At 36.6% G+C, this 25,552-nt stretch overlaps 2 protein-coding genes across 6 annotated transcripts in view; both read right to left on the reverse strand.

Annotated features, from left to right (window-relative positions):
* LOC115626253 (stathmin) overlaps window positions 1–25,552 on the reverse strand; it is a 94,011-nt gene that overhangs the window by 17,089 nt on the left and 51,370 nt on the right. For 2 of the 4 annotated variants that reach the window (XM_030521556.1, XM_030521552.1), the window contains exon 2: window positions 22,401–22,484. The exons of 1 other annotated variant lie outside the window; for it this stretch is intronic. In XM_030521556.1, coding sequence (XP_030377416.1) covers window positions 22,401–22,484 — 84 coding nt within the window. Of the gene's footprint in view, window positions 1–22,400; window positions 22,488–25,552 lie in introns of all 4 variants that reach the window. One more of the 4 variants, XM_030521551.1, reaches the window with a different exon arrangement.
* On the reverse strand, window positions 15,697–16,604 carry LOC115626254 (nuclear pore glycoprotein p62-like). 2 transcript variants are annotated; one of them, XM_030521557.1, is made up of 2 exons: window positions 16,478–16,578; window positions 15,697–16,411 (listed from the first exon to the last, which is right to left on the reverse strand). In XM_030521557.1, exon 2 carries the CDS (start codon window positions 16,368–16,370, stop codon window positions 15,777–15,779), a length of 594 nt encoding a protein of 197 aa, XP_030377417.1. In that variant the 5' UTR covers window positions 16,371–16,411; window positions 16,478–16,578; the 3' UTR covers window positions 15,697–15,776. The 2 variants fall into 2 exon arrangements, 1 of the variants encoding a protein (XP_030377417.1); XR_003995581.1 differs by having other exon boundaries at window positions 16,402–16,414; window positions 16,478–16,604.

Raw genomic sequence — 25,552 nt, forward strand, 5'->3', positions numbered from 1 at the left:
CAATACTGAAACGCTACTCGTCTCACAAACGTTGCTCAATTAGTTCCCCTTATGTTTCTCATTTCTGCTTCTGGCCAATTGAAACTGAGTCCAATAGTTCGGTCGATAGACCACACAATGATGGCACAGAAGAATGAATAGAAACCGTATTTAATTTACAAATACCACACCCCGTAGGAACCACAATCAGAACGTCGGTTGCATCCATAAGCTCCTCATACAAATCTCTGTTCTCTCCATATTCAAAAAATGCTGTACTTGGCTGGGGCTTTTACTATACGTGACTACGTCGATTAGGCCGGGCCAAAAAATTCGTTCGGCCACTTGGCATTGATTGGCTTCATTGGGCGGCAAGTCTGGCCAAAGAACTAACTTGGCAAAGGGAGCATACACATACGCAACGTTGGTCTGAAGGCAAAATTAAACCCTACATACATACATACATATGTGTATGTGGCAGTAAACAGCACTAAAAGCTGCAAAAATTGGCAAGCAAAAAAGCGTTGCATGCAATTGGTGGAAAGAAATGGGGAGCCGCAGCTGTCGCATGTCAACAATGTTGTTGCTGTTGTTGTAGTTGTTTTAAAGGATTTGAACGCTTTTGAGCAGCTTTTTGAGTTATCGCTGTGCTTGTTATGGCTCTTGTTTCGGCAGTTTTTTGCCTGTTTTTCTTCTGCTCACGACTTGCGATGATTCATCAACGGATTTTCGAAGGATTTTGAGCGCTTTTTGTAGTCGGCTTTGTAGTCTGGCGCAAGACAAATTGCAATTCATGATAGTTTTCCCCACAAGTTTCTCAGCTTGCATACTTACTTACGCTTGACTGTTGTTAGGGGCTAGGAATGCGCAAACTTACCTGCAAAACAAAAGGAAAAAGAATTAGTTATTCAATCCGAAAAAATGTTGAAGAAAATTTATAAAAGATATTATCTGGGTTAAAACTTAAAGCTATTTTGTTAACACGAGTTATTAGAAAACCGTCTTTTAGGAGCACAGCAGAAAAAAAGGGCAATGGCAATTGAAAATATTTTTGTTTTATAATTCTTATTATAATTAATTTAATTTATTTTATAAATAATTAATTTTGAGCATTATAACAGAATATTTTTCATACAAACATTGGAGCCGATTTCTTTATTTTAAGTTCAAAGTTTCGTTTTAGTTATGTATATATTTAATTTTCCAGGAATAAGTTTTAAGCATTGTTACCAGAGAAATTGTTATTAGCAAAAGCTGGACTGGCCACGAGACAACCTTTGACTATACTCTTCAGCTGCCATACCAACTACTTAGTCGCCTCTGGCGACACAACAAAAACAACATTTGCAGCAATACTCGACGGAACTAAAGATAAAAAAGAAAACTTTTCGCCAACTTCGGAGGCACTCTGTGAAGAAGCAGCCGCCACCAGATAAGGGTTTTGTCGTCCATGCATCAAAAGTTGAAGCAGCTGCTGTAGCGAGCAAAGCCAAAAAAGCTGGCAACTACTGTAAGTCGAGGTGCTAGTCACAAGATACTGCCAAAAAGGAAAGAATGGAGTTGCCTGTGCTTGTTGGCACCTTCAGATATATGCAAAAAAAAATGGCGTTAAAGAAGAAGAAACACCTTACTCCATAGTTAAAAGTTGTTCCCTATCACACTTACTACCTATCTTCTACCTTTTTGGTATCGTTTTTGCAAACTTCTTTGCATACTTTTCTGTGGTGCTGCGTTCGTTGCATATATATAAAACATATATATGTATGTATAAGTAAACCAACAACATTTTCGAGGCAATTACATAAGCAAATGCCGGTTGCACGTGCATTTGGACATGCTAGCGACAACCCTCGAGCACCGCTCTGTGGCACAAACAACTCAAGGTTTCAACTCAGCTACGGACCCAATGAGGCGTAGCGCCTTGGCCGGCAAACTCAAAAACATTCAAGCAACGACAAACAGAAACGAAGACTATATACTCTACAAAAGTTTAAATGTTTCACTAAATTACATGTAGTATGCGATAAAGGAGGTTTTTTCTAAAGTTATATCATCAATACTGACTGATTATTTTATATATTGGTCGCACGTTTATACTTCAAAAAAAAAAAAGACTCTTTCTTTACGATATGAACATATTAGTGTTCGAAAAAGAAGTTAATTTTAAGCAGCTTTGAAATACAAGCAGATATAGATTTATAGATTCTTAAGGTGCCAGAACCTTCCCTGCGCAGCTCCGCATAATTCTCCAAGAAAGTGTATAGGAAAAGTGGCATTATGTGCACTGCATATATATATATATATATGCTGACGTTGAACAACAACAACTGAAAATGGCGCAGTGACGTGACGTGTTTATTTGTGCGATAAAAAAAAGCCAAGCAGCCAACTTCAAATGACGGTGGAACGTCGGCGACTTTGTCGGCGTCGTCGGGCCTAACTTTTCCAACTACCTGCAGTTTATCACCTTGGTAATGCGGCTAAATGACGACAGCGTTATATGGCATATCTATGTATTTGTACATAATATATGTGTGTATATATTTGGCACATAAGAGTATATATTCGCGTGCATTTTAATGCAGCAAAGGCTACTGCACTATTGATTTTTGTACTGCTCTTGTTTTTGTAGTTCCTTCTTTAGCTTTGCTTTTGGGCTTAGGTATTAAGTTGTAGTTAGTATATGCTGGCCATTTGATAGTTGGCATTTGCATAAGTCAATAAACCTTGCAGCGTTGACTGAATGATAGTTTATTTGCTATTGAGGCAATGACCGGGCCACAAGGTGATGTGGCAGTGTGCAATATAAATGAAGGACGCATATAAACGAGTATGTATATTGAAAGAATATCGAACTAAACTAATATTAAATTAATATTAATCGAAATAATTAAAACGTATTTATTAAAAATGTTCTAAAGATTAAATTGTGCAGAAGGTCAATTAAATTGATCTTTTAAAATGTTGCAAAATTCTAAAGCATTGCTTTAGCTCTGGACTTCGAATACGACAGTATGTATAAGAAAATCTCTTCGAGCAATCTGAAAACTCAGACAACTTATTCGAAAAGCGAATCAACAAATTGTGCAACCTATTATCTTAAAACACTTTCGGATTTAAATTTAATAACAGTGGCTTTTTTTTGGTTGTGAATTCTGAAAACTTAGATAACTAATTCGAAAACGCATTAATAAAATTTGCTAAGAATTTTATTCATTAAATTAAATAAATTGAATGCTCTTCGATTGACTGAGATTACTTTTGATACTGTTTATTTCTGGCGATGCTATTGAATACTTCCTTGACTCTTGTTTTAAGAATTTTCTAATAAATTAACTTATGTGTGTTGCCTTTAGCACCTATTTATATATTTCAAGTGTTCATACATTCACACAAACGGCGTGCATGGTTGAACGAAAATTGACAGATCGATATGTTTCCTTATAATGATCAGCTAAATTGTCTTTGTGCCCTTTACAAATAAGTTTTAAAAAAGTAATTTACAGAACCTTTTAACAGCATTTGCTTCAGGGTCTGCAAACTCTTTTTGCCTTTTCTGTGTTTGCCTTTTTTCCATTCAAGTTTGTTTTTCTCAAAAAACTTCTCCATTCAACAGAAAACAAACAGTTGGGTCAACATTCTGTTTGCACTTTGAATGTAAACTATATTTGTTACTACCTCGAAACACTAGTTTGAAACACTGCCGGCATTTTTGCATATTCATCAGCTTTTCAGTTTGCTTAGCCACAATATTTACTCGCATTTCTTTATTTCAATATACTTTACGCTAAATTAACAATATTTCTTCTTGCTTTTAATCCAACCGGCGTCGTGCTAAACAACAGCAACAACAATTACAGTGCTATTCTTCATGCGTGTCGTTCGTCGTCGCTCAAAAGTATGCTACAGTCCTCATCGTCTTTTGTTGGTGTTGTTGTTTTTGTTGCTGCTGTTGTGCTATTTGTACTTCCGTTTGTTACAATGCCGGCGTCGACGACACATTGTGGATGTTGGATGTCGGGGGAGGGGGGCTGGCAGCAACTACTTAGACGGCGCTTTTATGCCGTTTCCTTCATTAAGCGCCTGTAAGGATACTTTAGTTTTTTCCCCATCACGTTGGCTGAGCGGGAGATACGGACGGACGGGTTGGTTCTGGCAACCACGCCCACATTTTGTGCGTTGCATTTGAATTAAAAATGCTTGATGAACTTCTTTTGGGGGCTGTTAGCTGAAAATGAAATGCTTAAAATGTTGCCGGCGTTTCGTTTTATTTGCAGAAGGCTGGGCAGGGAAGGCAGGGCAGGCAGCTGGAAGTAGCGGAGGTAACATACACAAATATGTACTCGTATACAAGATGCGGGCTTTTGTTTCTGTTGACTGTAGCAAATCATAATAAACTTCCTTTTTGCACTTTTGAAGGAGTGCTTGCTGCTGCTTGCTGTTGATGTTCTTGTTGTTGTTGTTGTTAACATGTTCTTGCTTGCTTGTCTTGGCCCTCCACTTTTTTGTGTTTTTTGTTGCTTTTGGTCCCGACCCAGCAGCAGCCAGCCTTGTGCGTTGTTACCGCTCTTTGTGCCTTTGCATAACTAATTAGGCGCCGTTCATTGTTTTTCTTTTGTGCCCATACTTTTTTTCTAGCGGCTTTTCATAGTCCTTTAAATTTCACTTAAATGCACCGCTTGCCAGTTGCTTGCTACTCCCCTCGAATAAGCCGCAACTTACACACTCAACAGCTGCCGCCGACGCACAGTGGGGCCTTCGGACTTTTTTCGTTGCAAAAATCATATCTTCTGAACGGCTGAAGCAATTTTCGTCATTCAAATTTTGTTTGAAAGAAAAATTCTTAAGCTTTGAAACAAGTTATAGCGCATTGTGCTGTAATTTCTAGGAGCTGCGCAATGTGTGCTCAAAGTTGGATTTTGTTGCCAGTGCAATATTTGCCTAATCAAACTAATAAAAAACATTTAATGATACAATTATTTTCAGTTATGTTATATTTTTAGTTTTTAACAAATTAAAAATTGAAAAAAAAATTGTTTACATATTAAAAATTTTTTTTTAATTTAAAAATATTGAAAATTTTTTTTACATAAAAAAAAATTAAAATAAAATATTTTGTTAATATTTTATGATTACATTAATTTTTATTATAAAGTACTGACAGCTGCAATTATTTACATTAATATGTTTTCTTTAAAATAGTCATCTGAAGAGGCTGACAACATATTGAAGAGATCCTCGTTTTGCCTTATTCGTGACGTCTTGCATGTGTTCAAATATCTGAATTTTTTATAGTCCTTGTTCCTCGACTCTTGGGCTTCCTCTGACATTTCTCCAATTGGCCATGAAGTGTTACTTGCACTGACTGTTCCGTCACTATTGTGGGCTGCGGTACTGCCTCTTTCTTAGCCGATCCTGCTTGTACCCAGGAAGAACATCAACATTATGCCGAATTAGGGAATGTCGCAATATTAAATATTTTTCCTTTGACAATCCCAAATCCATAAACAATGCCAAAGCCTCATCGGCACTGAACTGCTTTGGCAGTAAGTTTGGCGGAGTAGGAATGCTTTCCTTGATCCTTTTAAGTCGCACTGGGCTTGCGTCAGCAACCGCTTTTGTGATTTGCGATTTTATTTTTTCCTGATCCTTGGTGTATTTCATGGACAGCGCCTCCGACAAGTGATCCGTAGCTATGGCTTCTGTGACATCGACAAGCTTTCTTTTTCTTGTAAAATCCGAGCATTCTTCAATGCACTTCATTGGTCTTCCTCTGGCTCGTCCAGTTGATGTAGAGGGTACATCGTCCATTGATGTATCCAAGTACGTAGTCGTTGATAGCCAGATTTCATATTTTAAATCAAATTTCGGCTTGCTATATCCTACGCTTATCCATTTCTGTTTGATTTTATAATAAATTAATTTAAGCTTGTTTCTCAACATTTTTTGCTGATCTGCACTTTCCAGAGCATCATACAGCTCTTTCAGAACAGCTTCTTCAAATTCCTTCTCATCATTGGAATTCCTAAATAGATCAAATAATGTTGCATTTTGCACAGCCATGTTAAAGAAAAATCACTTTTAAGGTATTTAAACGTAAATTATATTGAAAAATACTATTCACTGCTAGTTAGACACAACTGATTGCTTTTTAAGTCAAAATTCGACTATTACGCTGCACCAAAAATATTGGCAATATAAACCATTTCTAAACGCATACCTAAGATATTAAACTAAAACCTCTTTTTGCCTGTTCAAATGCTTTAAAGCAAAGAAATTACAATTCATGAAAGGGTCAAAAAGATTGCAAGACCTTCACCTAATATTGTAAATTACACTACCTGTAATAAATATTATGCATAATTTTGGTCGCACAATATTAAATGTGGATCAAATAGGACCGCTTAGGTATATTTTTGTATCCATAATGCTAAATACAATGTTCCTAATAGCCGTTACAGCGAATCTACCTGCAATGCATTCTTCTTCTTATACCCGCGGCAGCGCCTTTTTCGCTGATTTTTTCCCGAAGTTGCGGCACTCTTTTTGCTCTGGTGCACACCGGCGGATCCGGGCGGATGAAAGTTTTATTGCGTTAGGTAAAAGAATATTTAAGGAACATATTTTGAAAATATGGGCGAGGTACTTTTGGGTACTTTTTTTTTATTTTCCATCAAAGTTGAAAAACACCCTAAAAATAGGTAGTTTAAAAAATAACGTTTTCTAGATAACTACAAATACGAAAGACATAGTTTTTATTAAATAATGCATAAAATTAATTCATCTAGCAATACAAATCAAAACATCAATGATTCGTTTCATAACTTAGCTAATATTATACCTGAAAGATGAAGTATTTGCATCAAATTGAATTAATTGTTGCGAGCTTAAAAAAGGGTCGACTTTGAGTGCACATATGTCCTAAACTATAATTCCGTTTGTTTTGAGAGTAAGATTTTCGTAATCTTTGGAAAAAAAACTATTAGACACGTTTATTCATTACTCCCAAAGCGTTCATGAAAATTTTGATTTTCGCAAGCTGTTTCGGCCTAAGGCCCCACTGTGCGACGCGGCGGAGATGGCTTTTCCTCCTCTCTCCCTATGCTTTTCCTTTTTGCGCTTCCATTCAAATGTTCATTTGAGCGTTGTGTGCTTGTTGGCTTGGAAATTGCGCTCGCCGGTAAGCAAAGGGGGCAGTTCAGACTTCACCAAATTCATCACAAATATTTCAACAAATCTCAATGTTTCTTGATTAAAATTTTATCCAAAGTCAGTAATAAATTCCATGGCACTTTTTAAATTGTTGGTTACACTCATTAGAAAACAAAGTGGGAGTTTTATTTTGAGTCATAAAAAATGCATTTCTATATTATAGCAATCGATTTCAAACTGGTAGTTACAGCCTGGTAAATGCATAGTATATTATTATTTGCCGGACTAGCATTCAAATTTTCCCCCACCGGATTGGAGATTTTCCTCTTATCTGTTAAGTACAATAAATTTTCCTCCTCTGGCCAAATGGCAAATAAAATTTCTTAACTTCTTATCTTTTCAGTTGAAATAACAACGTAATATTAGTACATATATTTATTTTTATTTATAATATTATAATAATATATATGTAAAGTTGTAAAATATTTATCAAACACACTACTTGTTGATTTATTGAATAATAAAAAGGGATTTTAAAATTACATTTTTGTAAAATAACTGAGTCCAAGGATTCCCTGAAATTTGCCTCCCATCTACATGTTTGAACGGACCTTTACGATTCTACATTCCCTACGCTATTTGAGAAGCGCATTAAACGTATTAAGCACAGCGTCAATTGCCAGCTACCGTCTATGGCAATGTGTCAATAGCAAGTGAATGACGTTGCTATGTAAGGCAAAGGAAGTAAGTATAGTAGAAAGTAAAGCATTTAGCAAAGCAGTGCGACTATGTAATATGAAGAGAGCTGACTGCATAATTAAGCTGCAAGTTAAAATGCGTGGCACAAACAACTTTATAACTGGGTTAAATATCGTTTGAGATTCAGCTGTGTTAGCGAATGTATCAGATATATATATACTCGTAACTGGAACAGCAGCTTAATGGCTGTTAAGCAATAATGATGTACAAACAAATTAGAATTACACAAATTGGATTTTTACTTTCAAACGCGACTAATTAGTTGTTGGCAGCCGTTCTGGGCGCTTTTCAAATCCTATTTTTAAGCGGAAAATTCCAGTAATTTTAGAAATAAATCGGGTTCTCATGAAAGGATTTTTATTTTGCAAAATAGAGAAAAATGAAATAAATAATAAAGCGTTCTAGCGGCAATCAAATATAATAAAACTAACGATTATGCGCCATGTCGTGCTCTATACGATTACATACAAGTATACTCGCACATACATCAGCTTTGCCTTAGTTCTCATTATGCTATATCCCTGCGACATGTGCAGCCATAATTGATGCTTGCGAAGCCATAATTTCCGCACACATGTGTTGCCACAACATTGCAAGTACAATTGCATTTTATTTCAGAGAAGAGAGATCCGCAGATACAAGCACATACTATATGGTTTTAGCCAACAATGGCGCTTGTGGAGTAACGAAGCTAGCAACCGAGCAAGGACATGTTGTCATAATAATGCCGACACCAAAATGGCAATGACAACCGACGAAGCAGTCAGGCAACAAAATTTCATTGTTCAGGGAGCATTTGAATGTTGCAGTGCCGGAGCTGCAATCGTTGTCTGTTATGTTGAGCGGCGGAGCCGGATGCATTAATGCCAACCAGCAAGCCAGCCAGCCAACCAACTAGCTATTTTTGTCCATGTTTATCGTGGTAACAACAATATTAAAACGGATACAAAATGCAAACTGCAGCTTGCAACACAGCAGCAACATTAACAACAGGAGCAGCAACGAGCAGAGACAAAAACAGCGCCAGCCTGGTCGCCAACAACGACCTCGTCCCCGGCGTCGTCATCGTTGTCGTCGTCATCATCATCGTCATCATCGTCTCCAAAGTAGTTACAATAACCGCTAAAAATGTCACTGACATTTCAACAATGTCGACGCGCCAACGTTGTCAACATTGCTGACGCGCTGGAGATAATTTTAAACTGCATGTAGGTTGGCCTCGAGAAGTTTGTGGGGGCGTGGCAGAAGTGGTCGTCTGATGTTGTTGGCCGCTTGATTAACAGCTCGGAGACAAGCTGAAGGAATGCTTAGGATGTGGGGAATAGCATGTGAGTTACAAGGCAGATGGAGAGCCACGCGGGGTTTATTGCGGACATTAATTCCTAAACTGGTTACCACACTGAACAGGTTTGGAAGCCAATCCATTTTCAGCTAAGTTGTAAAAGCTTCTCTCCTGATCTGAGCCCATTTGTATTAACGTCTATCAATCAATATATAACTACGCTTAAATAATAAAGAACCATAGAAGACAGAAAGATAAAAGCTGGTATGAAAGCTGCAGTTAAATGTTAATTTTAAACTTAAAACAAAATTAATTATAAACAATTAAAAAATTCTCTTATCCGAGGTTTATTTTAGGTTTCATTCGCTTTAAGACAAGACCAAATGAAATATGGAAATCAACTCAAAACGTTTTTGTTGGTACTGTTCTTTACAATCCGTTCTATAAGTTTTTTCACAGGTGATTGCATCGATTAAGGTAGTTACTTAGATTATGAACTATATTAATTAAACTACAACAAGTGCAACAGTTTTCAGTTTAGCTGTAAAAACTAAACCAAATCATTCGCTTTAAAGGCTTACGGCTGATAGGATTGAAGCACCCCAAACTAATCACCATGTGACAAGGATACCATATTCCTAGTCCTCAATGCGGACGACGCAGTTTTAATTACCGCAGACATCGCAGTTTGCCAACGCCCAGGCCAATGTGTGGGCAATGAATGCGAGGGCATTTAACCACAACCTCAGCTCATCTGCTCACCTACATGCATGTCGATGGCTAATAAACTAAACAGCCTTTGGCCATAAAACAATCTTTGGGCAAATGGACAAAAATAACGCGTCGACGTGCGCGGCCATAAACTGTCCTGAATATTGCCACAAGGGTGGAGAAGGCAACTATCGGGCAGTGACGACAATAATGGCAACTGTTCCAACAACAGCAACAACAAAGACAACGACGACTCGTGTGTGTGTGTGTGTTTGCTGCCACGCACTAATTTAAACCCTCATAAAACTGGACGTTCCGCAAAAAGTTCCTGCAATGTTTCCTTTACCAGCTAGAGATGAGCATGCGACAATAAAATCACGAAGCCACGTAACAGTAATGAGTCACGAAGTTAAGTTATTAAATTCAAGCTTAGAATAGCAGAATACAGCATATTTAGACTCGTAATGCTAGAAAGTAGTAGTTGATTTTCAAATCGGATTTTATTTGAGGTCTGAAATACTTATATTTCAAACAGGAATTATGTTTCCAATTATTACATATCTTCTATCAAAGGCCTACACAAAATTCCTGCAACAATCAAAGTTCTCTTCTGTTGGTTGGTTTGCTGGCGAAGAACAGTATAGTCAGGCTTTTGACCAAATTCGACCTCACCACCGATACGCACGCACACACTCGCAATCAACAAAAGGACCTGATATTATCGCTTTTAGTTGGAACACTAAACTCAATATGTCTGAATCACCACCAGTACAAAGTAGAAACAATAACAAGCCTAACAAAATAAAACTAAAACTAAAACAGACACGCAGACAGGGTTGCTAAGAGAAGCTTCTGTTTGCCTTGGGTTGGTTAAACACACACATACCCGTACTACGAAAAAATCGATATATATTTACTATTAATTACAAATCGTATGCCACAAAAGGAAGTTGTATGCTATTTGCCAATGACTTGAACAAACATTATGTGTTTGGGTTTTATTACACTTTGCCAAACTTGTCCAATTGGAGTTCAAAACAGGCTTTTCACAATTCATCTAAGCATGCACAATATTGTGTGATTGGCTAGTCTAGTCTAGTCTTTGCTATTTGTTTTACTGTCAGATGGGGAGTTAAATCGTGTAGTTTAGCATTTGTGCATGACTTTTTATTTTTACATAAACAGTTATTTGCTTTAAGGAGAAGCTAATTGAAAAATAGTTTTGTCCTGTGTGCAACAATTTTCAACTACTCCTTCTGCTGACCAACTTTTAAACAAGTTTTAATGCGCGCAACGATGCGTATGTGCGATAGCAACAACTAGAATAAAAAAAATTGTAATAGCACGCGCAATGAGATGCCACATAGAACTAAAACCAAAGTTCATTAAACACACACTACACTGCATAAATAAATGAAAATGTTATGAGAGAATACAAAAACAAAAAAAAGAGGAAAAAATAATAGCAAATACCGGTGGCCGATAATGAAAAACCTCCACAGTGCATTTCAACCAACAAACAATAACTAGTCGGTATGTGTGTGTATGTACGAGTATCAGTCAGTGACCAACGCGCATACAAGTAGAATGTGCGGCAAGTTCTGCTGTCTGAGGCACGCACAAAAGCTCGACCCCAACAAAGCAATGTTGGCCAGCAGCTGCTCCTGCTGGCTCCTGTTGCTGCTGATGCTGTCATTGTCCTTTCAGGGTGTGAGCTACGAGTTTGACCTCAAAAAATGATGTGGTTGTTGTGGCAAGCGCAGCTGTGGTGCAGGAGCTGATGCGTTGCCTGGCTGCATCGGTCAGGAGGCGGCAATGCGGTCAACTGGTTATCTGGCTTGTGCCAGCAAATGCATATGGGTCTGTATTCACGTACATATATGTATGTGCGCATATTGCTCCTACAGTGCTCGCTCCATGACGTAAGCTGAATGTCCCTTTATGTAATTACAGATAGGCAGTTTCTAAAGCTGTAGTTACATTTTGAAGGCAGCTAATACAATACTCTGATGTTGTATGCTTACTTTTTCTTAAGCAACTACTTAGTAGACATCAATATTAGGGCAATTCTTTTTAGCGCCATTTAAGTTATCTTACTAAACGAATATTTGCTCTAACTATTTATTAGGCATCAATATTAGGGCAACTTCTTTTAATACATATACTTTATAAATTTAAGACATAAACTAACCCTGCTGAAGGTTTTGTATTTAATAAAGTGCTCTATTGTGCATACACATAACCCTAATGTGTGATGATATTGGCATTTCTAATAGACCAGCTAACAACATGTTTAGAGAATTTTTGTGGCTCGTAAAAGTCAATCCTTCTTTTTCCAAATCTATCTTCGTTGCAACTTCGCCATAACTTCCTTCACCATAAATTTGCCTGAATTGGCTCCAAGAGATTTCTATTCTATTCTAATTTACACAGATTTGAAAGTACTGAAGAGTATTCCAGAAAATGATTTATCGGACTGCCTTGTGAATGAAAAAGGCGTTGGCATATGTAACTTAAATATCTTTTTTGAAAAATCAACTTTTTTAATATACATTTTGAAGTTCTCTCAACCATATTGATTTTCTTAGATAGGAAAGTTGTCCTCGAAAACTCTTGTAGGGGCCTGTTATAGCTCAACGAGCTAGCAGGAATCCCACAATGTGATTTATTCCTTTTGAGTGAGTAGGTACTAGGATCGAATCACGCTGCAACCATCATGTCTAGAAGCATGATAACAAAATTGTCGAAGCTATCATAAAATTTAATAATTGTCCAAGGACAGATCTTAAATAAAAAGAATAAAGATTAAAAATAAAGATGAATAGGAACTTATTATTGTAAGTTATATAGAGATTTCAAAAACATATTCAAAATTATTTATAATGATCTCAAACGCTTTAATATTTTATTTTTGTTGTTTCTTTTTGCTGTTTTGTTTCTCATGTTCTTTTTAGTAAATTATTACAGTATCATTGTTGAATGCTCAATGTTTGTCGTTGACCATTTATTTCAAATATATATCATATTTATGAGCTTGACAATTTTATTATTACCGTGCACACATAATGCGTGCTGCAACTTCTCTGCCCCACTCTCCCTCTTCTCGTGAACCCCTTCTGTTGGTGTCTCCCGCTGATTGCGCATTCAAGTGAGCTGTGAGCTGGCTGGCTGGCTGTGTGGGGCTATGTCCTAACATGTCACTACCATACATCCATATAACCATACTATACTTGTATGGTACATATTACCCTCATAGCCCACCATTCTAAGCAGTCTGGGTGCATGTTTTTGTATCTGTTAAAACCACAAAATTGCATTGTGGTCACACTTCGTCTAAGCTGTAGTCGCTCCCTGGCCCCCGCCCCCAGCTAGAGCGCGCACGGAGCATATTTTGCATGGCCGTTGGATTATAAAGGCTTACAGCATTTGAACGGACACACTCGGGCATTCAGGCATGCGGTGCACACTCCTCCTCAGGCAGGCAGATCCTCTCGAGACTTTTGTGCGTTGTAAAATATTTTCATTGAACGCATAATTTTCACACTTTTCGCATTTTGAAGTGCCTGCTTCCTCTCTGGTAGGTCTGGTGCAGTGAATACCACATATATATTTATATATACATATATATGTGTGTGTGTGTGTGTGCCTTTTCTACTCCTTTATTTCGTTTATTTATGCTCTTTTATGCCGTTGCTGGCATTGGTTTTAAGAGCGCGCCTCATGCATTTTAAAATTGCTGACATTACTTTGATAAAATTGTATGAAATATTTATGTGCTCAGATATATTTGCGGCAAATGCTTGGCATGCATTTTAAGGGAATAAATTAATGCTCGAAGCAGAGATATTCACCAAACAGGATTAAGTGCTTGTGGTTGTGCTTGTGCTTCAACGAAGCTTAGTAAGAATTTAGTTTATGAATGCATACTTATACTGACAGTGCTTGGAAAAAAGAGAATATTCGACGTTTTCAATAGAAAATTACAAAAGTTGAGAGAGAAATTTAAACAAATTAAAAGCAAGTTATATTTTCCTTATTTCTAAACTCTCCAGTACTTAAGGTAATTGCAAAACGAGGTAATGCATGCTATAAAGCTATTATTAGGGCTAACTCCCTTAGTGCAAATATATTTCCTTAAGAAAGAAACACTCGCTTACATTTCTAATGTCATCCTTATTTTAATTCTCCTACATTAAATAACATTTTTTTTTGGCTTAAGGCTGATTCTTAGACACTAGTATAGTTCTAAGAAAAAGAATAAAATCTTTTATTTACTTGATTTTTAATAGTATATTTAACTTCCTATACATGTCCACTTTTAATTTGTTTATGTTTTTTGCTTACGGTCTTAATTTTTTCAATTACTTGTCAAATCTTTTACAGGCTGGCTCGATTTTATATATAGTGTTGTCAAAAATGTTTGGAAATTAACAACAAATAAACTCCTATAGTTAATAGAAATGCTTTTTAGTCTCCATTTTCTACTTGCAACTGATTTAAAGCCATTTTCAAGTTGCTGGCAAACGGAGAATAATAGGCATTGAAGGCAGTTTTATAATCACATAATAATTTAGCATTCATGATGCCATTTTCTTGATATAATTTCCTGCTTTATTATTATAAACGTAATCTATGATTTCTAGCGGTAAATTGTGTAAATCGGCAAATATACGTGGAAATTATTTGCCTGTCTGGCCAATGCGTATTGACAAACATTTCTTAATTCCTACAAAATCATACGATTATTCAGTATATACGTAGCTGGAGTGCAAATGAAATATACGCATTCGATTCTTTTCATATTACATGTCTAAGTCTAACTAAATGTTTGATTTATTTGAATGCATTGATTTTACTAGGCCTGCATATTAATTCGATTAAAGTGAAAGCTTGAACATCAAATGTTTGCCAGCATTGCAAATCCATTTGCCCATCACGTTAAAAGCAATTTCGGGTCGGGCCTACTGGCACTCCCCAATTCAGTGTCACTTCAAGGCAATGTGCACTAACAAGGAAATCAACATACACCCAAACACCCACACGACACGTTCAGCTAACGAAATTATGTGCTCCAATGGCGCCTCAAAGATGTTTTGCCATTAGCATAAATCATGGGAATTATGATTTCAATAATAGAAATAGTATAACAAGCCTCCCCCATAATCACAAAACTGTGGACATTCAAACAAATTCGATAAAGCCGGCAGTCAAACACAAACAATTGGCAAAATTTATGTTATTTTTACCAGCCCGACTGGCTAGTTGGGCATATTTGCTATGCAAATGATGACAGCATTCGTACATATTGTACAAATAAATACTATATATATGTGTGTGTGTGTATGTGCAATAATGATGTGAGGGAGGAGTGGGAGACTGCCCACTGGTCTCGGCAAATGGTCGAACATTTGCACACCATTTGTACATTTTGTGCAAATGCATGTATTTGTGAGGCGCAAACATGACCAGTTGATGTATTTGGGGCTATACCTATGTGTGTGTGTGTGGATGGAACATGGCAAGCATTTTAGCCCCAAACTAAACATGGCTACAACTGATTCCAGGGATGTGCTGCATAATTGATATTTTGTGTCAGTCATAAAAAGTTTCCACAAGCAAGCAGAGATTCTAGTGCGTGTCAACTATGGGCTACGCGGAGAGAAACTAAGAGACGACCGAGCATCCAAATGTTTATGAAGAAAATCTGCAGAAAACGCAATTTAACAATTCTGTCCAAAATTACTTAAACGCCTATGAAATGGAACTGCCTATGAAAGCAGTCAACATATTTATTAATATTTTTAGTTGCAAAAAATTCAACTTGAATTGAAAAAATGCATAATGGATGCATGGACGGAGGGATAGATAAAGTTTCTCTTAACTCTCTTTAACTCTATGTAGTCTTCAAGGCCCTGATGAGTGTCTCAATATCATCTAGCAGCTTGCTTAGCAAGTTCGTTTGTGAATCGATCCATTCCAGCCATCCAAGCAGTTTGTTCAAAACATCGCCAACCTTGTCGTCAGGTTTTTCATTTTTCAGTTTCATACTATCCTGATTTAGAACACGTATAATCTGTTCTATACATTCGCTGTTCTGTCTCAGTTCCATATTCACAATTTCGAGCATCGTGTAGGTGTCAGAGCGCGTTGTGTTCACGCACACGATGTTTTCGTATTGTTTCTCCAGCGGCCCCAAAGATTCCTCGATCTGCTTTATCTGCACATCTATAAGTTCCAGCTCCGTCTCCAAGACGTCTTGGGTTGTCTTTGTGTTTTGAAGCTGTGCATCTAATTCGGTTATTATCTGTTTGTTTTGAAAGATAAACCTATCCGATATGTTTAACTGATTGGTCTTCTGGGTATATATACTTTGCATTTCCTCGAGCTCCAGAATACACTCGTCGATATACGCCTCTAGTTCTTGGTACGTCATTTGCGAGTCATCTGACACATCCAAATTATGATTTATTTCGCTGTTTGCATCCATAGCTTGTGTATTTATTTATTCAGCCCTGATTATGAAAAGCACTGCTGTAATTAAATGCAACAAGCAAGCTGAGATGGATTTGCAGTCGATGTTTCAAAAGAATTTACCACAATTTTTCCGGAAAATTGTTCGTTCGTACAATAAGATTTTCGATTTATTTCCGCATTTATCGATTTAGCTTGGCACATGCATTAAAAAAATTGACTTTCATTTCCAAAACAATTTTATTATTTTGACATGGATAGAAAAGTTTTTAAACAGTGTTCCGACCAGGAATTTCTTGATTTAGACACAATATTGAGATATTTATTGGTCTTTTCTTCGACTGATAACAAATGAACAATCGATGATAGTTTAGTCGTGTTGCAGAGTGTTAGAGCTAGAGTGTTGCAAAGGACGTGAGTAAAAAAATCGTAAAATTGTGCGAGCAAGTAAGAGAGAGCACACTCGTAAATAAAGGTCGTGCTTGCTCCCTTTAACAAATGAGAATTAGATTTGGGATATTTTTAGAATTTGGATGCCATTTTGAGCGATAGAAAGTGAGATTAGAAATTGGATAAAATGACGTATTAACATCTTAACATCTTTTTTAGAAAATCTATTAACTTTTACAATTAAAAATAGAAAATATCAAAATGGACACAGAAGAATTACTTTCAAGTAGCATCTAGTGTTGGCCAAGCCCAGCAGCTCAATGAAAGAATTTACAGAGTTGGCATTGTTTATTAGCTTGCCAAACTGTAGAAACTGCAACGTAATCTTTTATCTCTAAGTAAATCGGCTAGTTTAAAATTAATGTCATTTTGTCAATGAAAGAATTAGCAGAGTAGGCATTGTTTATTAACTTGCCAAGCTGTAGAAACTGCAACGTAATCTTTTATCTCTAAGTAAATCAGCTAGTTTTAAATTAATGTCATTTTGTCAGCGTGTAGTGTGTTAGCTTCTCCCGTATCGCATGAATATTTCCAGCTGCTCCTTTTGGCAGCTTGCCAAACTAAAATCGAGATTAATGCTAGTCTAGGCTTACCACACCCCACCCCACCGCCTCGCTTAGCAACCAGCTCTCCACCATTGTCTGCGACAGAACCCGTCGTTGACGTAGTATTTGTCGCCAAATAGCCCAGTCAAACAATTTGTCATCATAAACAATATTTCTCGCTATATCCGTTTTTATTTTCAGTACACCATTATTCTCTATCCACGTTGCCAGGAACTGCAGCGCTTTCCACATTTCAACGGAGCCATTTTATTAAGCAATAAACAATGAGTAGAAACCAGAAAGCAAACAAATAAACCAACGAAGCAAAAGTGAAAAGTTCCAAGTTGGACAAAAAAGCGACGGATTTGAAAAGCTGACCATTTATGTTTGTTTGTTTTCCAATGATCGCAAGTATTTTTTGCACTAACACTTGCTGTTCATTTAATTGACTTCCGTTTTAATTGAATTCTTTATAATTTAAAAACGGAAGTTGGGGCACTTGGCAACCATGCCCCCTCAAACACGCACACACACAGGCAATGCTTCTTAATTAAAGCAAATAAAGTGTGTTAATTAAAAATGCGCATACGCGTAATTGAATTGTCGTCGTCGTCCTCGCATAGCCTGAAATGCAGTCGCATGACCATTTAATTTGGTTTTATTTTCCTGGAAAATAAATATGAATTTATATAAAAGTGATGTGGTCGTGAACTGTCACGATCAGCCCGCAGTCCAAAATCACGAACAAATCTTATTGAAATCTCTCCACTTATATGTTGTTTATAAAATCAAACAAACAATACTTTGTTGAGCTTGAAGAATTATGGGAGAGTTTGGAACATTTTTAAAAAAGTCACATTCTTTGTCTTGGAAGAACCTAAATAGTAAATTTCGTTGATAACTTTCTATACTTTACGGGATTCTAGAAATATAATTAAAGGCATGTATAAAGATTCTTCTGCTCTTACTTGGCTTCTGGGATTTGTTATGCCACCTATTCTACAAAGTAAACAGAAACTTAAGCTATTAACATATATACTTGTACTACTTATACTTTATTGTTCAGAGTCTTTAATATTAGTTATTCTACTAGGTAACGAATTTAACACTACTTTAAACTTGATGTTGAAAAATGAGCTTCAAGGAAATTGTAAAGCGAGTTCCTTTTTTTAGTCCATCAAAATCCGTAAACATTGCAAATTCCTTGTGAATTGTGTGAAAATTTATCAATGATCTGATGGAAAACTTTTCTGCAATTTATTTTTCCAGATCAGCCACTCACAAAGTTCCTTCTACTCAGTACCGGTAATTGTAAACTTTTCTGTTATATTATTTATTTACTTGCATAAATTTCACGCAAAAATCTTCAATCATGGCGCATATCCATGGCGTGCACACAAACAGAGGTATGTATGTATGTGTGTCTGTATGTGTGTGTGTTTGTTTGTACAGTCGCCATGACCATTATTATTTTTTAATTGGTTATCGAGTGTTTATTGACGTTTGCATTTTACATTTTTAATGCATTAATGCCGACCATTTATGTACAACTGTGCATTGCCCGCTGCTGTGCCAAGTTTTCGGCTCGATTATTGTTTAAAATATTTTTTGGTCGCTAACTTAATTAGCTTTTAATTAGTACGCATTTAATGTGGACATAAATAATGAATATTATTGTTATGAATATTATAGTTATGTTGCATGCTCTTTTGTTTTACTAACCAGTTGAGATTATTAATTTAAATCTAGAAAGGTTAATTGTTGTGCGAGTAGTCCGAAGCAATTTCAATTAGTTGTTGGTCAACTTTTTTAGAATATACATTTCACATTTATATATGTTAAATATCCTTCAGATTTCCACTAATATTCTCATTGAAATTGCAAAGCATTAAGAAATTATTTATTCATTACTTTGCTGAAATGCATTTGAAATTTTCGCACTAACCCCAAGTGCTTTCCCTGCTCCGCTCCAGCCAAATGAGGCCACTTAAAGTTGTCCAACAAAACTAGTTAAGATAAATTCGAGAAGTGCCATTACAAAAGCCAACACCCTCATGATTAGCCACAGGGTAAGAAGCCGGCAACTTCTGCCTTTACACTTTTTTCTTCTTCATATTTTCCCGCCCTTTAATTAGTTTTTACGCAGAATGTGTCTTGGAATGCTTTTAGTGGCAGTAGCCAGCTATAAGACTCTCGTATATATAGAAAACTAATGAACTTTGGAGCCCAAAGGGTGGGACTGACAAGCAGTGTGAAATGTGGCAGATTGCCATAATGAATATGAATGCGAAAATCTGTGCGAATTTTCCCTTTTCCTTCATTTCTGCATTTTCTGGGGAGCTTGAGTTGCAAGTGCACAGATTCCAGACACTCTAGTACTGTAAGGAAATATGTTTTCCCACCCCGCCTAATATCATCCCTGATTGATATCTTTTATAGACTGTGCAGCTTCATTCAACATGCTCTATATTGTACATACATACATCTACTTGTAAGTACTTTTAGGCTATTGTTAGGGCTCATTTATCAGGCGTGACACTTTTGCCAATCTCGTTGTTCACCTGCACTCTTAATTACAACTTCTCAGAAGCCCTCATAGCCACAAAAAAAAAAAAAAAACGTTGTCCCCTTGGTCAGACAATTAACTGATGTCTGTACGTACACATACATATGTACCCGTATCTCGGAGCCCTCCAGTGCAATTAGTTGCCCAAACGTACCATAATATCGGCTTACCAACACCCAGCACATAAAATGTAAAGGAAACAAAGTCGAAAAAATCGCGTTAAAATGAAAATCTCTACAACATTAGCCAAGTATTTAAAATGTTACAACAATAACAAATTAATTTAATACGGTCAGCTACACGTACAACACAGAAAATAATACGTTTACTCACTCCCCTCCCCCCCTCTGTGGTCTAAACCGTTGCACAGTGTTCAGTTTTGGGCAATTGGTGTGAATAGAAAATGTTTATAGAAAATAAAAATACTTTTTCAAAAAGCACATATATGAAATAGTTTCTTTATAGAAAATAAAAAGTCCTTTTTCAGAAAGCACATACATGAAATAGTTTTTTGTTTCTCATTAACTAATGCGGAAACCCTCCAACAACAATATTTTTCGATGTCGTGTAAGAATAATAGCTTAGCCAGCAAGGAGCTTATTGAAAACACAGTTATATAGTGTATAATTTAAATTTGTTGTTGTTTGTTTCTAATTATCAAATTAATGAACTTAGAAGATGCAAAAACTAATATTGTTTATTTTCTATTATTTAATATTCAAAGACGAAACGGGGTATGATTTTAGGTCTCAGTTTCTATTAGACTCCGTTCGCAAATCTTCATCTTTTGCAACACTAATTATTAATAAATCAAGCGAAGAGAGGCAGGTCCCTGCCTAGAAGCTGCCTCTCCTCAAAGCTGGACATTACAACAAGGAACCGGACGTGATAGAAATGCTGGAACACCACTGCTCCTACGCTCCAACACTGGTAACATACATACATTGAAAGAGGCGGTAAACCTCCTGCTCCAACGCACTGCTGGAGTATTAAACCGTTCTCCGAACTGATCTCCAATTACCCGGCAACACTAAGCACCAACTCGGTCCACCCGTAACCATCCTTGCCTTTCATGACGTTTTAATGTTCTTTGTTTTTATGTAAAGGATTCCTGTTCAGCGTCTTTTTTCATATTTCTAGTAGCACCAATTATGAGAATGGCAGCATTTCAAGAACTTTCTTTCTCCGTTGAATCACTTTTATTGGCAAAATTTCACACTGTGCGTTAGTGGCTTTGTTTTGGGTGGTGGTCCTTGGTGTGGGTAAGTCTACTACATTTTCATGGCGCCGTCCAGACGATTTTGACATTTTATTACCTCAGAAAAGGCAGCAACAACGAAAATGTAAGCAAAAACCAAATGGGCCGGCGGGCGTAGTGGCTGGAGTGGAAAAATTGGAATGACTCACTTCGTCGTCAACGCTGGCGTCTACCTGGCCGGTAACAATTTTATTGTTGTTGTTGTTGTTGGTGGTGGTGCCGTTGTTGGCAGCAAACTTTGCCCGGCGGGACTTAGCGCTCGTGTTGTGTTGCGGCTATCGTTTTTGTGTTTTCGCGTGCCTTGTTGCTTTTGTTGGTCTTTCTGCTTCTTTCTCTTCTTCTTCTTCTTTTCGTACTACCTGGCACCGACAGCAAATTGCTGTCATGCTTGCGTAGTTTTTGCTGCTAATACTGCCTTTATTCCTCTACTATGACTATTTTTTGTTGTTGCCCCCCCCTATATATGTAGGTATTACGTAACAAAGTTCAGGCACGTACTGACCATCTTGAGCGGCCATCAGACAGTTTCAATGTCGCATTTAGTCTCTATCAACACAACTTGTCCCTTGCAATTAGGCAGCACTGCAGGAAGAGGGCAAAAGGAGCACGAAACGAAACCTTTAAACAATCAGAAAGGACTGGAGAAACCTCATTGTTATGCAGTTAGAAAGTCTGGGAACAAGCTAGCCTATGCGAAAGTAATGCTCTAAAAATAGATTTAACAGCTTGAGGCTTGGTCAGAAAATGTAGAAACCGTTTTAAAACAATTGGCGTCAGGGGGCAGTCCGTTTTACTGCTTTCTCTGATTTGCCCTTTTCAATTAAATCATTAAAGTACACTTTTAAAAAATATTATACAAATTTCTAGAACGAAGCATTTCAGTAGATTCAAAAAAATATACATTTTAAACGGATATTGGCACAAAATCGTACGCAGATTGTACCTAAAAATATGAATAGTATAGGAACAAATATACTGAAATATAAACAGTATACGTAAAACCATATTGCGGATATTATAAATTAATATATCGGAAAACAATGAATTTACAAAAAAATCACTATACTGTAAATAAACGTAGTTAAAGTTATATTGTAGGATGTTTGAGAAAAACGCTTTACTTTGTTCAGCATTTAAAATCCGTTTAAATATATTTTTAAATAAATATTTCATTGACAGTATTATATTCCTATTAAATGTATTTTGGGTTAATTAATATTTACTTACTTATAAATTTCACTTTCTTTGACAGTCGCGGCTGCTTGGAGCGTATTTTATTATTTTTCTTAATGGGCGCAGATCTTCTCGATACTACTAAAGTGAATTTATCAAAGCCACCATGTCGTAAGCGTATTTTAAAGGAAAAGAAATATATGCAAATATATTATTATATTAGTTTGTTAAAACAATATTATGCAGACCTTGGCAACAATTTGGCAGATATTTAATTTACCTTTTCATTTAAGATATTTGTTTCTAAATATAACTCAACAACAACAATTATAATTATCAATTCCCCTGCCGTCAGAATTTGTGTTGACATCTTTTTAATTTACCTTTCCACTGCATAATAATTTGAAATTGTATATATTTAGCATAATGTTCTAAATATGTACAACCTAAAAATAAAAGACTTCGGCCTTCATTCTACAAAATCACTCAAGCCTTAAAAAACCAGCAGACAAAACCAGTAAGAGAGAGGAGCAAAATGTATGCATATTTTAATAAAAGCATAGAGAAGCGCACAAAGCGTAGCATAGCAGGAGGAAAATATTAAAAAAAAGTTAGCCATTCGCTTCACAGGTCAAAACGCTTGGGCAGTTTCAGACGAAAGTTGAAAATTAATGCTTGTCCGAGCTACACGACATCATTAACACTCATTTCTAGTTATGCAGGCAGAAAAACATGGACATTTGCATAATACGATGCCGCTTTTAAAGACATTCGCATTGCTGCCCTGGGCACAGCTCGATTATAGGCTCAATTAAATTTGATAGCATCCAAGCTGTTGACTTAAATCTGAAGCTAGCTTTCAGGCGATTTTTCTTGCAAAGCCCATTATAAAAATAGCACAATTTTAACTCAGAATATGAAAATGCTGTGCGCTTTAATGTTTGTTCGTTCGTTCACAAATCCATTTCTATTCAACGCAGAGAAATTTCGACATGCGCCTAAAAGCTGCTTTAAAAATTTACATACTCGTATGCAAAAAGTAGAAACATTGCCAACAGCTGTGACGTTGACTTGCTCGCCATTGTTTGTTCGCTGTTGTTGTAGCACGCCATTGTTGTGCTCGACATTGTTGTAGTTTTTGTTTGCCTGCTTACTTTCAGCCTTTACCTCAATACACACGCACCCAGCTACAACAAAGGCGCCTGCTTTCTCCCACCACCTGGGTGGTGCGCATGTTTATTTTTGTCACACTTTGTGCGCCACTTGGGCAGCCGTTGCCATCATTGGTTGCATCAAGTGGACGGTCCCAGAGCTGCTTTGGCAATAACATTGAATTTTTATTGAACACGTTTAAGTGTCTCGAATAAATGCCGAATGTGGGAAGCGTGGTTCAAATATTGTTTATGCAAATATTTTGCACGATACGAGTATGTCTGCACACTGCTTCGGTATTAAATGGACTAACGGCAAAGTGTGGCTGTGACAGATGCCACAAGATGGTAACTTTTCATCTTGAAAGTTTTCTGTCATTTTGTCGTAATTAAGTAAAATCAACAGCAAGACAATTTAGACAGCAGGCAGACAACTTCAAACAAATAAACAAAGCTAAAAGGTGGCACAACTTCCGCTACTTTGCACTGCACAGTGGGGCAATATACAAAGCAAGTAGCTCAAAAAGTCTGCACTTTCATTTCAATTTTACTCCCTATTCTAAGCTGTGTATGAAAACATCGCAGCACCTAATTTTATGTCCGTCAATTTCTATATATTTTGTTATTTTAAATTCAACAAATCAAAATTGCTCCTAAAATTCACTCCATTATGTTAAGGGACACCATATTAGAGAAAGAATTTGTGGTTTTATTAAAACAAAAGTAACAACAAGTTCTACTACTGAACTATGAAACAGCTTCCATTACGACTGTAATTATATATTGCTCGCTTTTTCTGTAATTTATCCCATCGTGCAATGCCGAGAGCATCGTCAAGAACAACCGTACCTTGAGTTGTCATTACTTAAATATTTAATGACATTTGTATAATAAAGTTTTAAGAACATTTAAGCCAAACATGGCCAGCATTCATTAGAAATTAACATTTATTTTTATGATGCTTGGAGCCGCGAATGAGGCGAGACAAGGAACAGAAGAGGACAATGGCCAATAAAGTTGTGCCGATGACCACAATCTAAGTCCCCGACAATTACGAAGACGTCAAGCGAAGACTAAAGAGACGAAGATGGTGATTATAAGCTTCCGAGAACTTTGAAATTGTCAGCTTTACGTTGACTTTTTAGTTTTTCACGCAAATGCAAGTCAGTTGCCACAGGGAATGTTTCATAAGGGAATTGTGGGTTTGTGTTTTTCAGGTTGGGGGAGTCGCTGCCGTAGCCACAGCCGCTCATTAAAATTACTTTTTCAGCTTCAACGCGCTCCGGCAACTGATAAACAACTTAATTTAGCATACTTTTGAGCGAGCGTGGAAAATATTGACAAACTGTTGTGACAATGTTGTTGTTGTTATTATTGTAGCAGTCTTTGACACTTTTATGCTAAATTAAGCATAATTTTATAATTACTGCTCATTAAGGCGTGGTAAGGGTTGAATTTAAGCTCGAGTGGTTGTGGTGGTTTGGTAAATATAGTATTTAAAAGGGGTTTAAGGAGCATAAAGTGTGTGGGTATTTGCATACATTTATAGAAATTGTTGAGATGTTTTATCTGATTTAGCACTGAAATGAATAGCCTTCATTATTTTGTGTAAACAATATCATCTGAATCTAGCAATGAAGTTAGCTACATTTAAATTCTAGTTGAAATTGTATTTAATGTTGGCACATTAGTTGAAATGTTATATCAGATTTAGCACTGAAATAAATAGCCTTCGTTATTTTGTGTAAGCAATATCATCTGATTCCAGCAATATAGTTAGCTACATTAAAATCGTAGTGGAATTTGTTTTTAATGTTGGCTAATTCTGACCTTGTCAGAATTCATATTGTCAATTCTAATTTGTGAAAAACGGAAAAAAGACTCAATTCATTTCGCCATACAAATGATGGTTAGATGTAGATTGCCATAAAGAAAATATTTAAATATATTTTTGGACAATTTATGTACAATTCAACAAAAATGTCGAATTTTCCTTACACGCTGCACTCACGATAAATCATTGTTCATCACCTTAACACAAGCTGCGACTTCAAA

Source organism: Scaptodrosophila lebanonensis, unplaced genomic scaffold (genome assembly GCF_003285725.1).
Source record: "Scaptodrosophila lebanonensis strain 11010-0011.00,11010-0021.00 unplaced genomic scaffold, SlebRS2 tig00000085-arrow-pilon, whole genome shotgun sequence".
Taxonomy (NCBI): Eukaryota; Metazoa; Arthropoda; class Insecta; order Diptera; family Drosophilidae; genus Scaptodrosophila; species Scaptodrosophila lebanonensis.

Bases quoted from the DNA above. Each gene is read 5' to 3' on its own strand.
- LOC115626254 (XM_030521557.1), bottom strand. From the start codon at position 16,370: ATGGATGCAAACAGCGAAATAAATCATAATTTGGATGTGTCAGATGAC.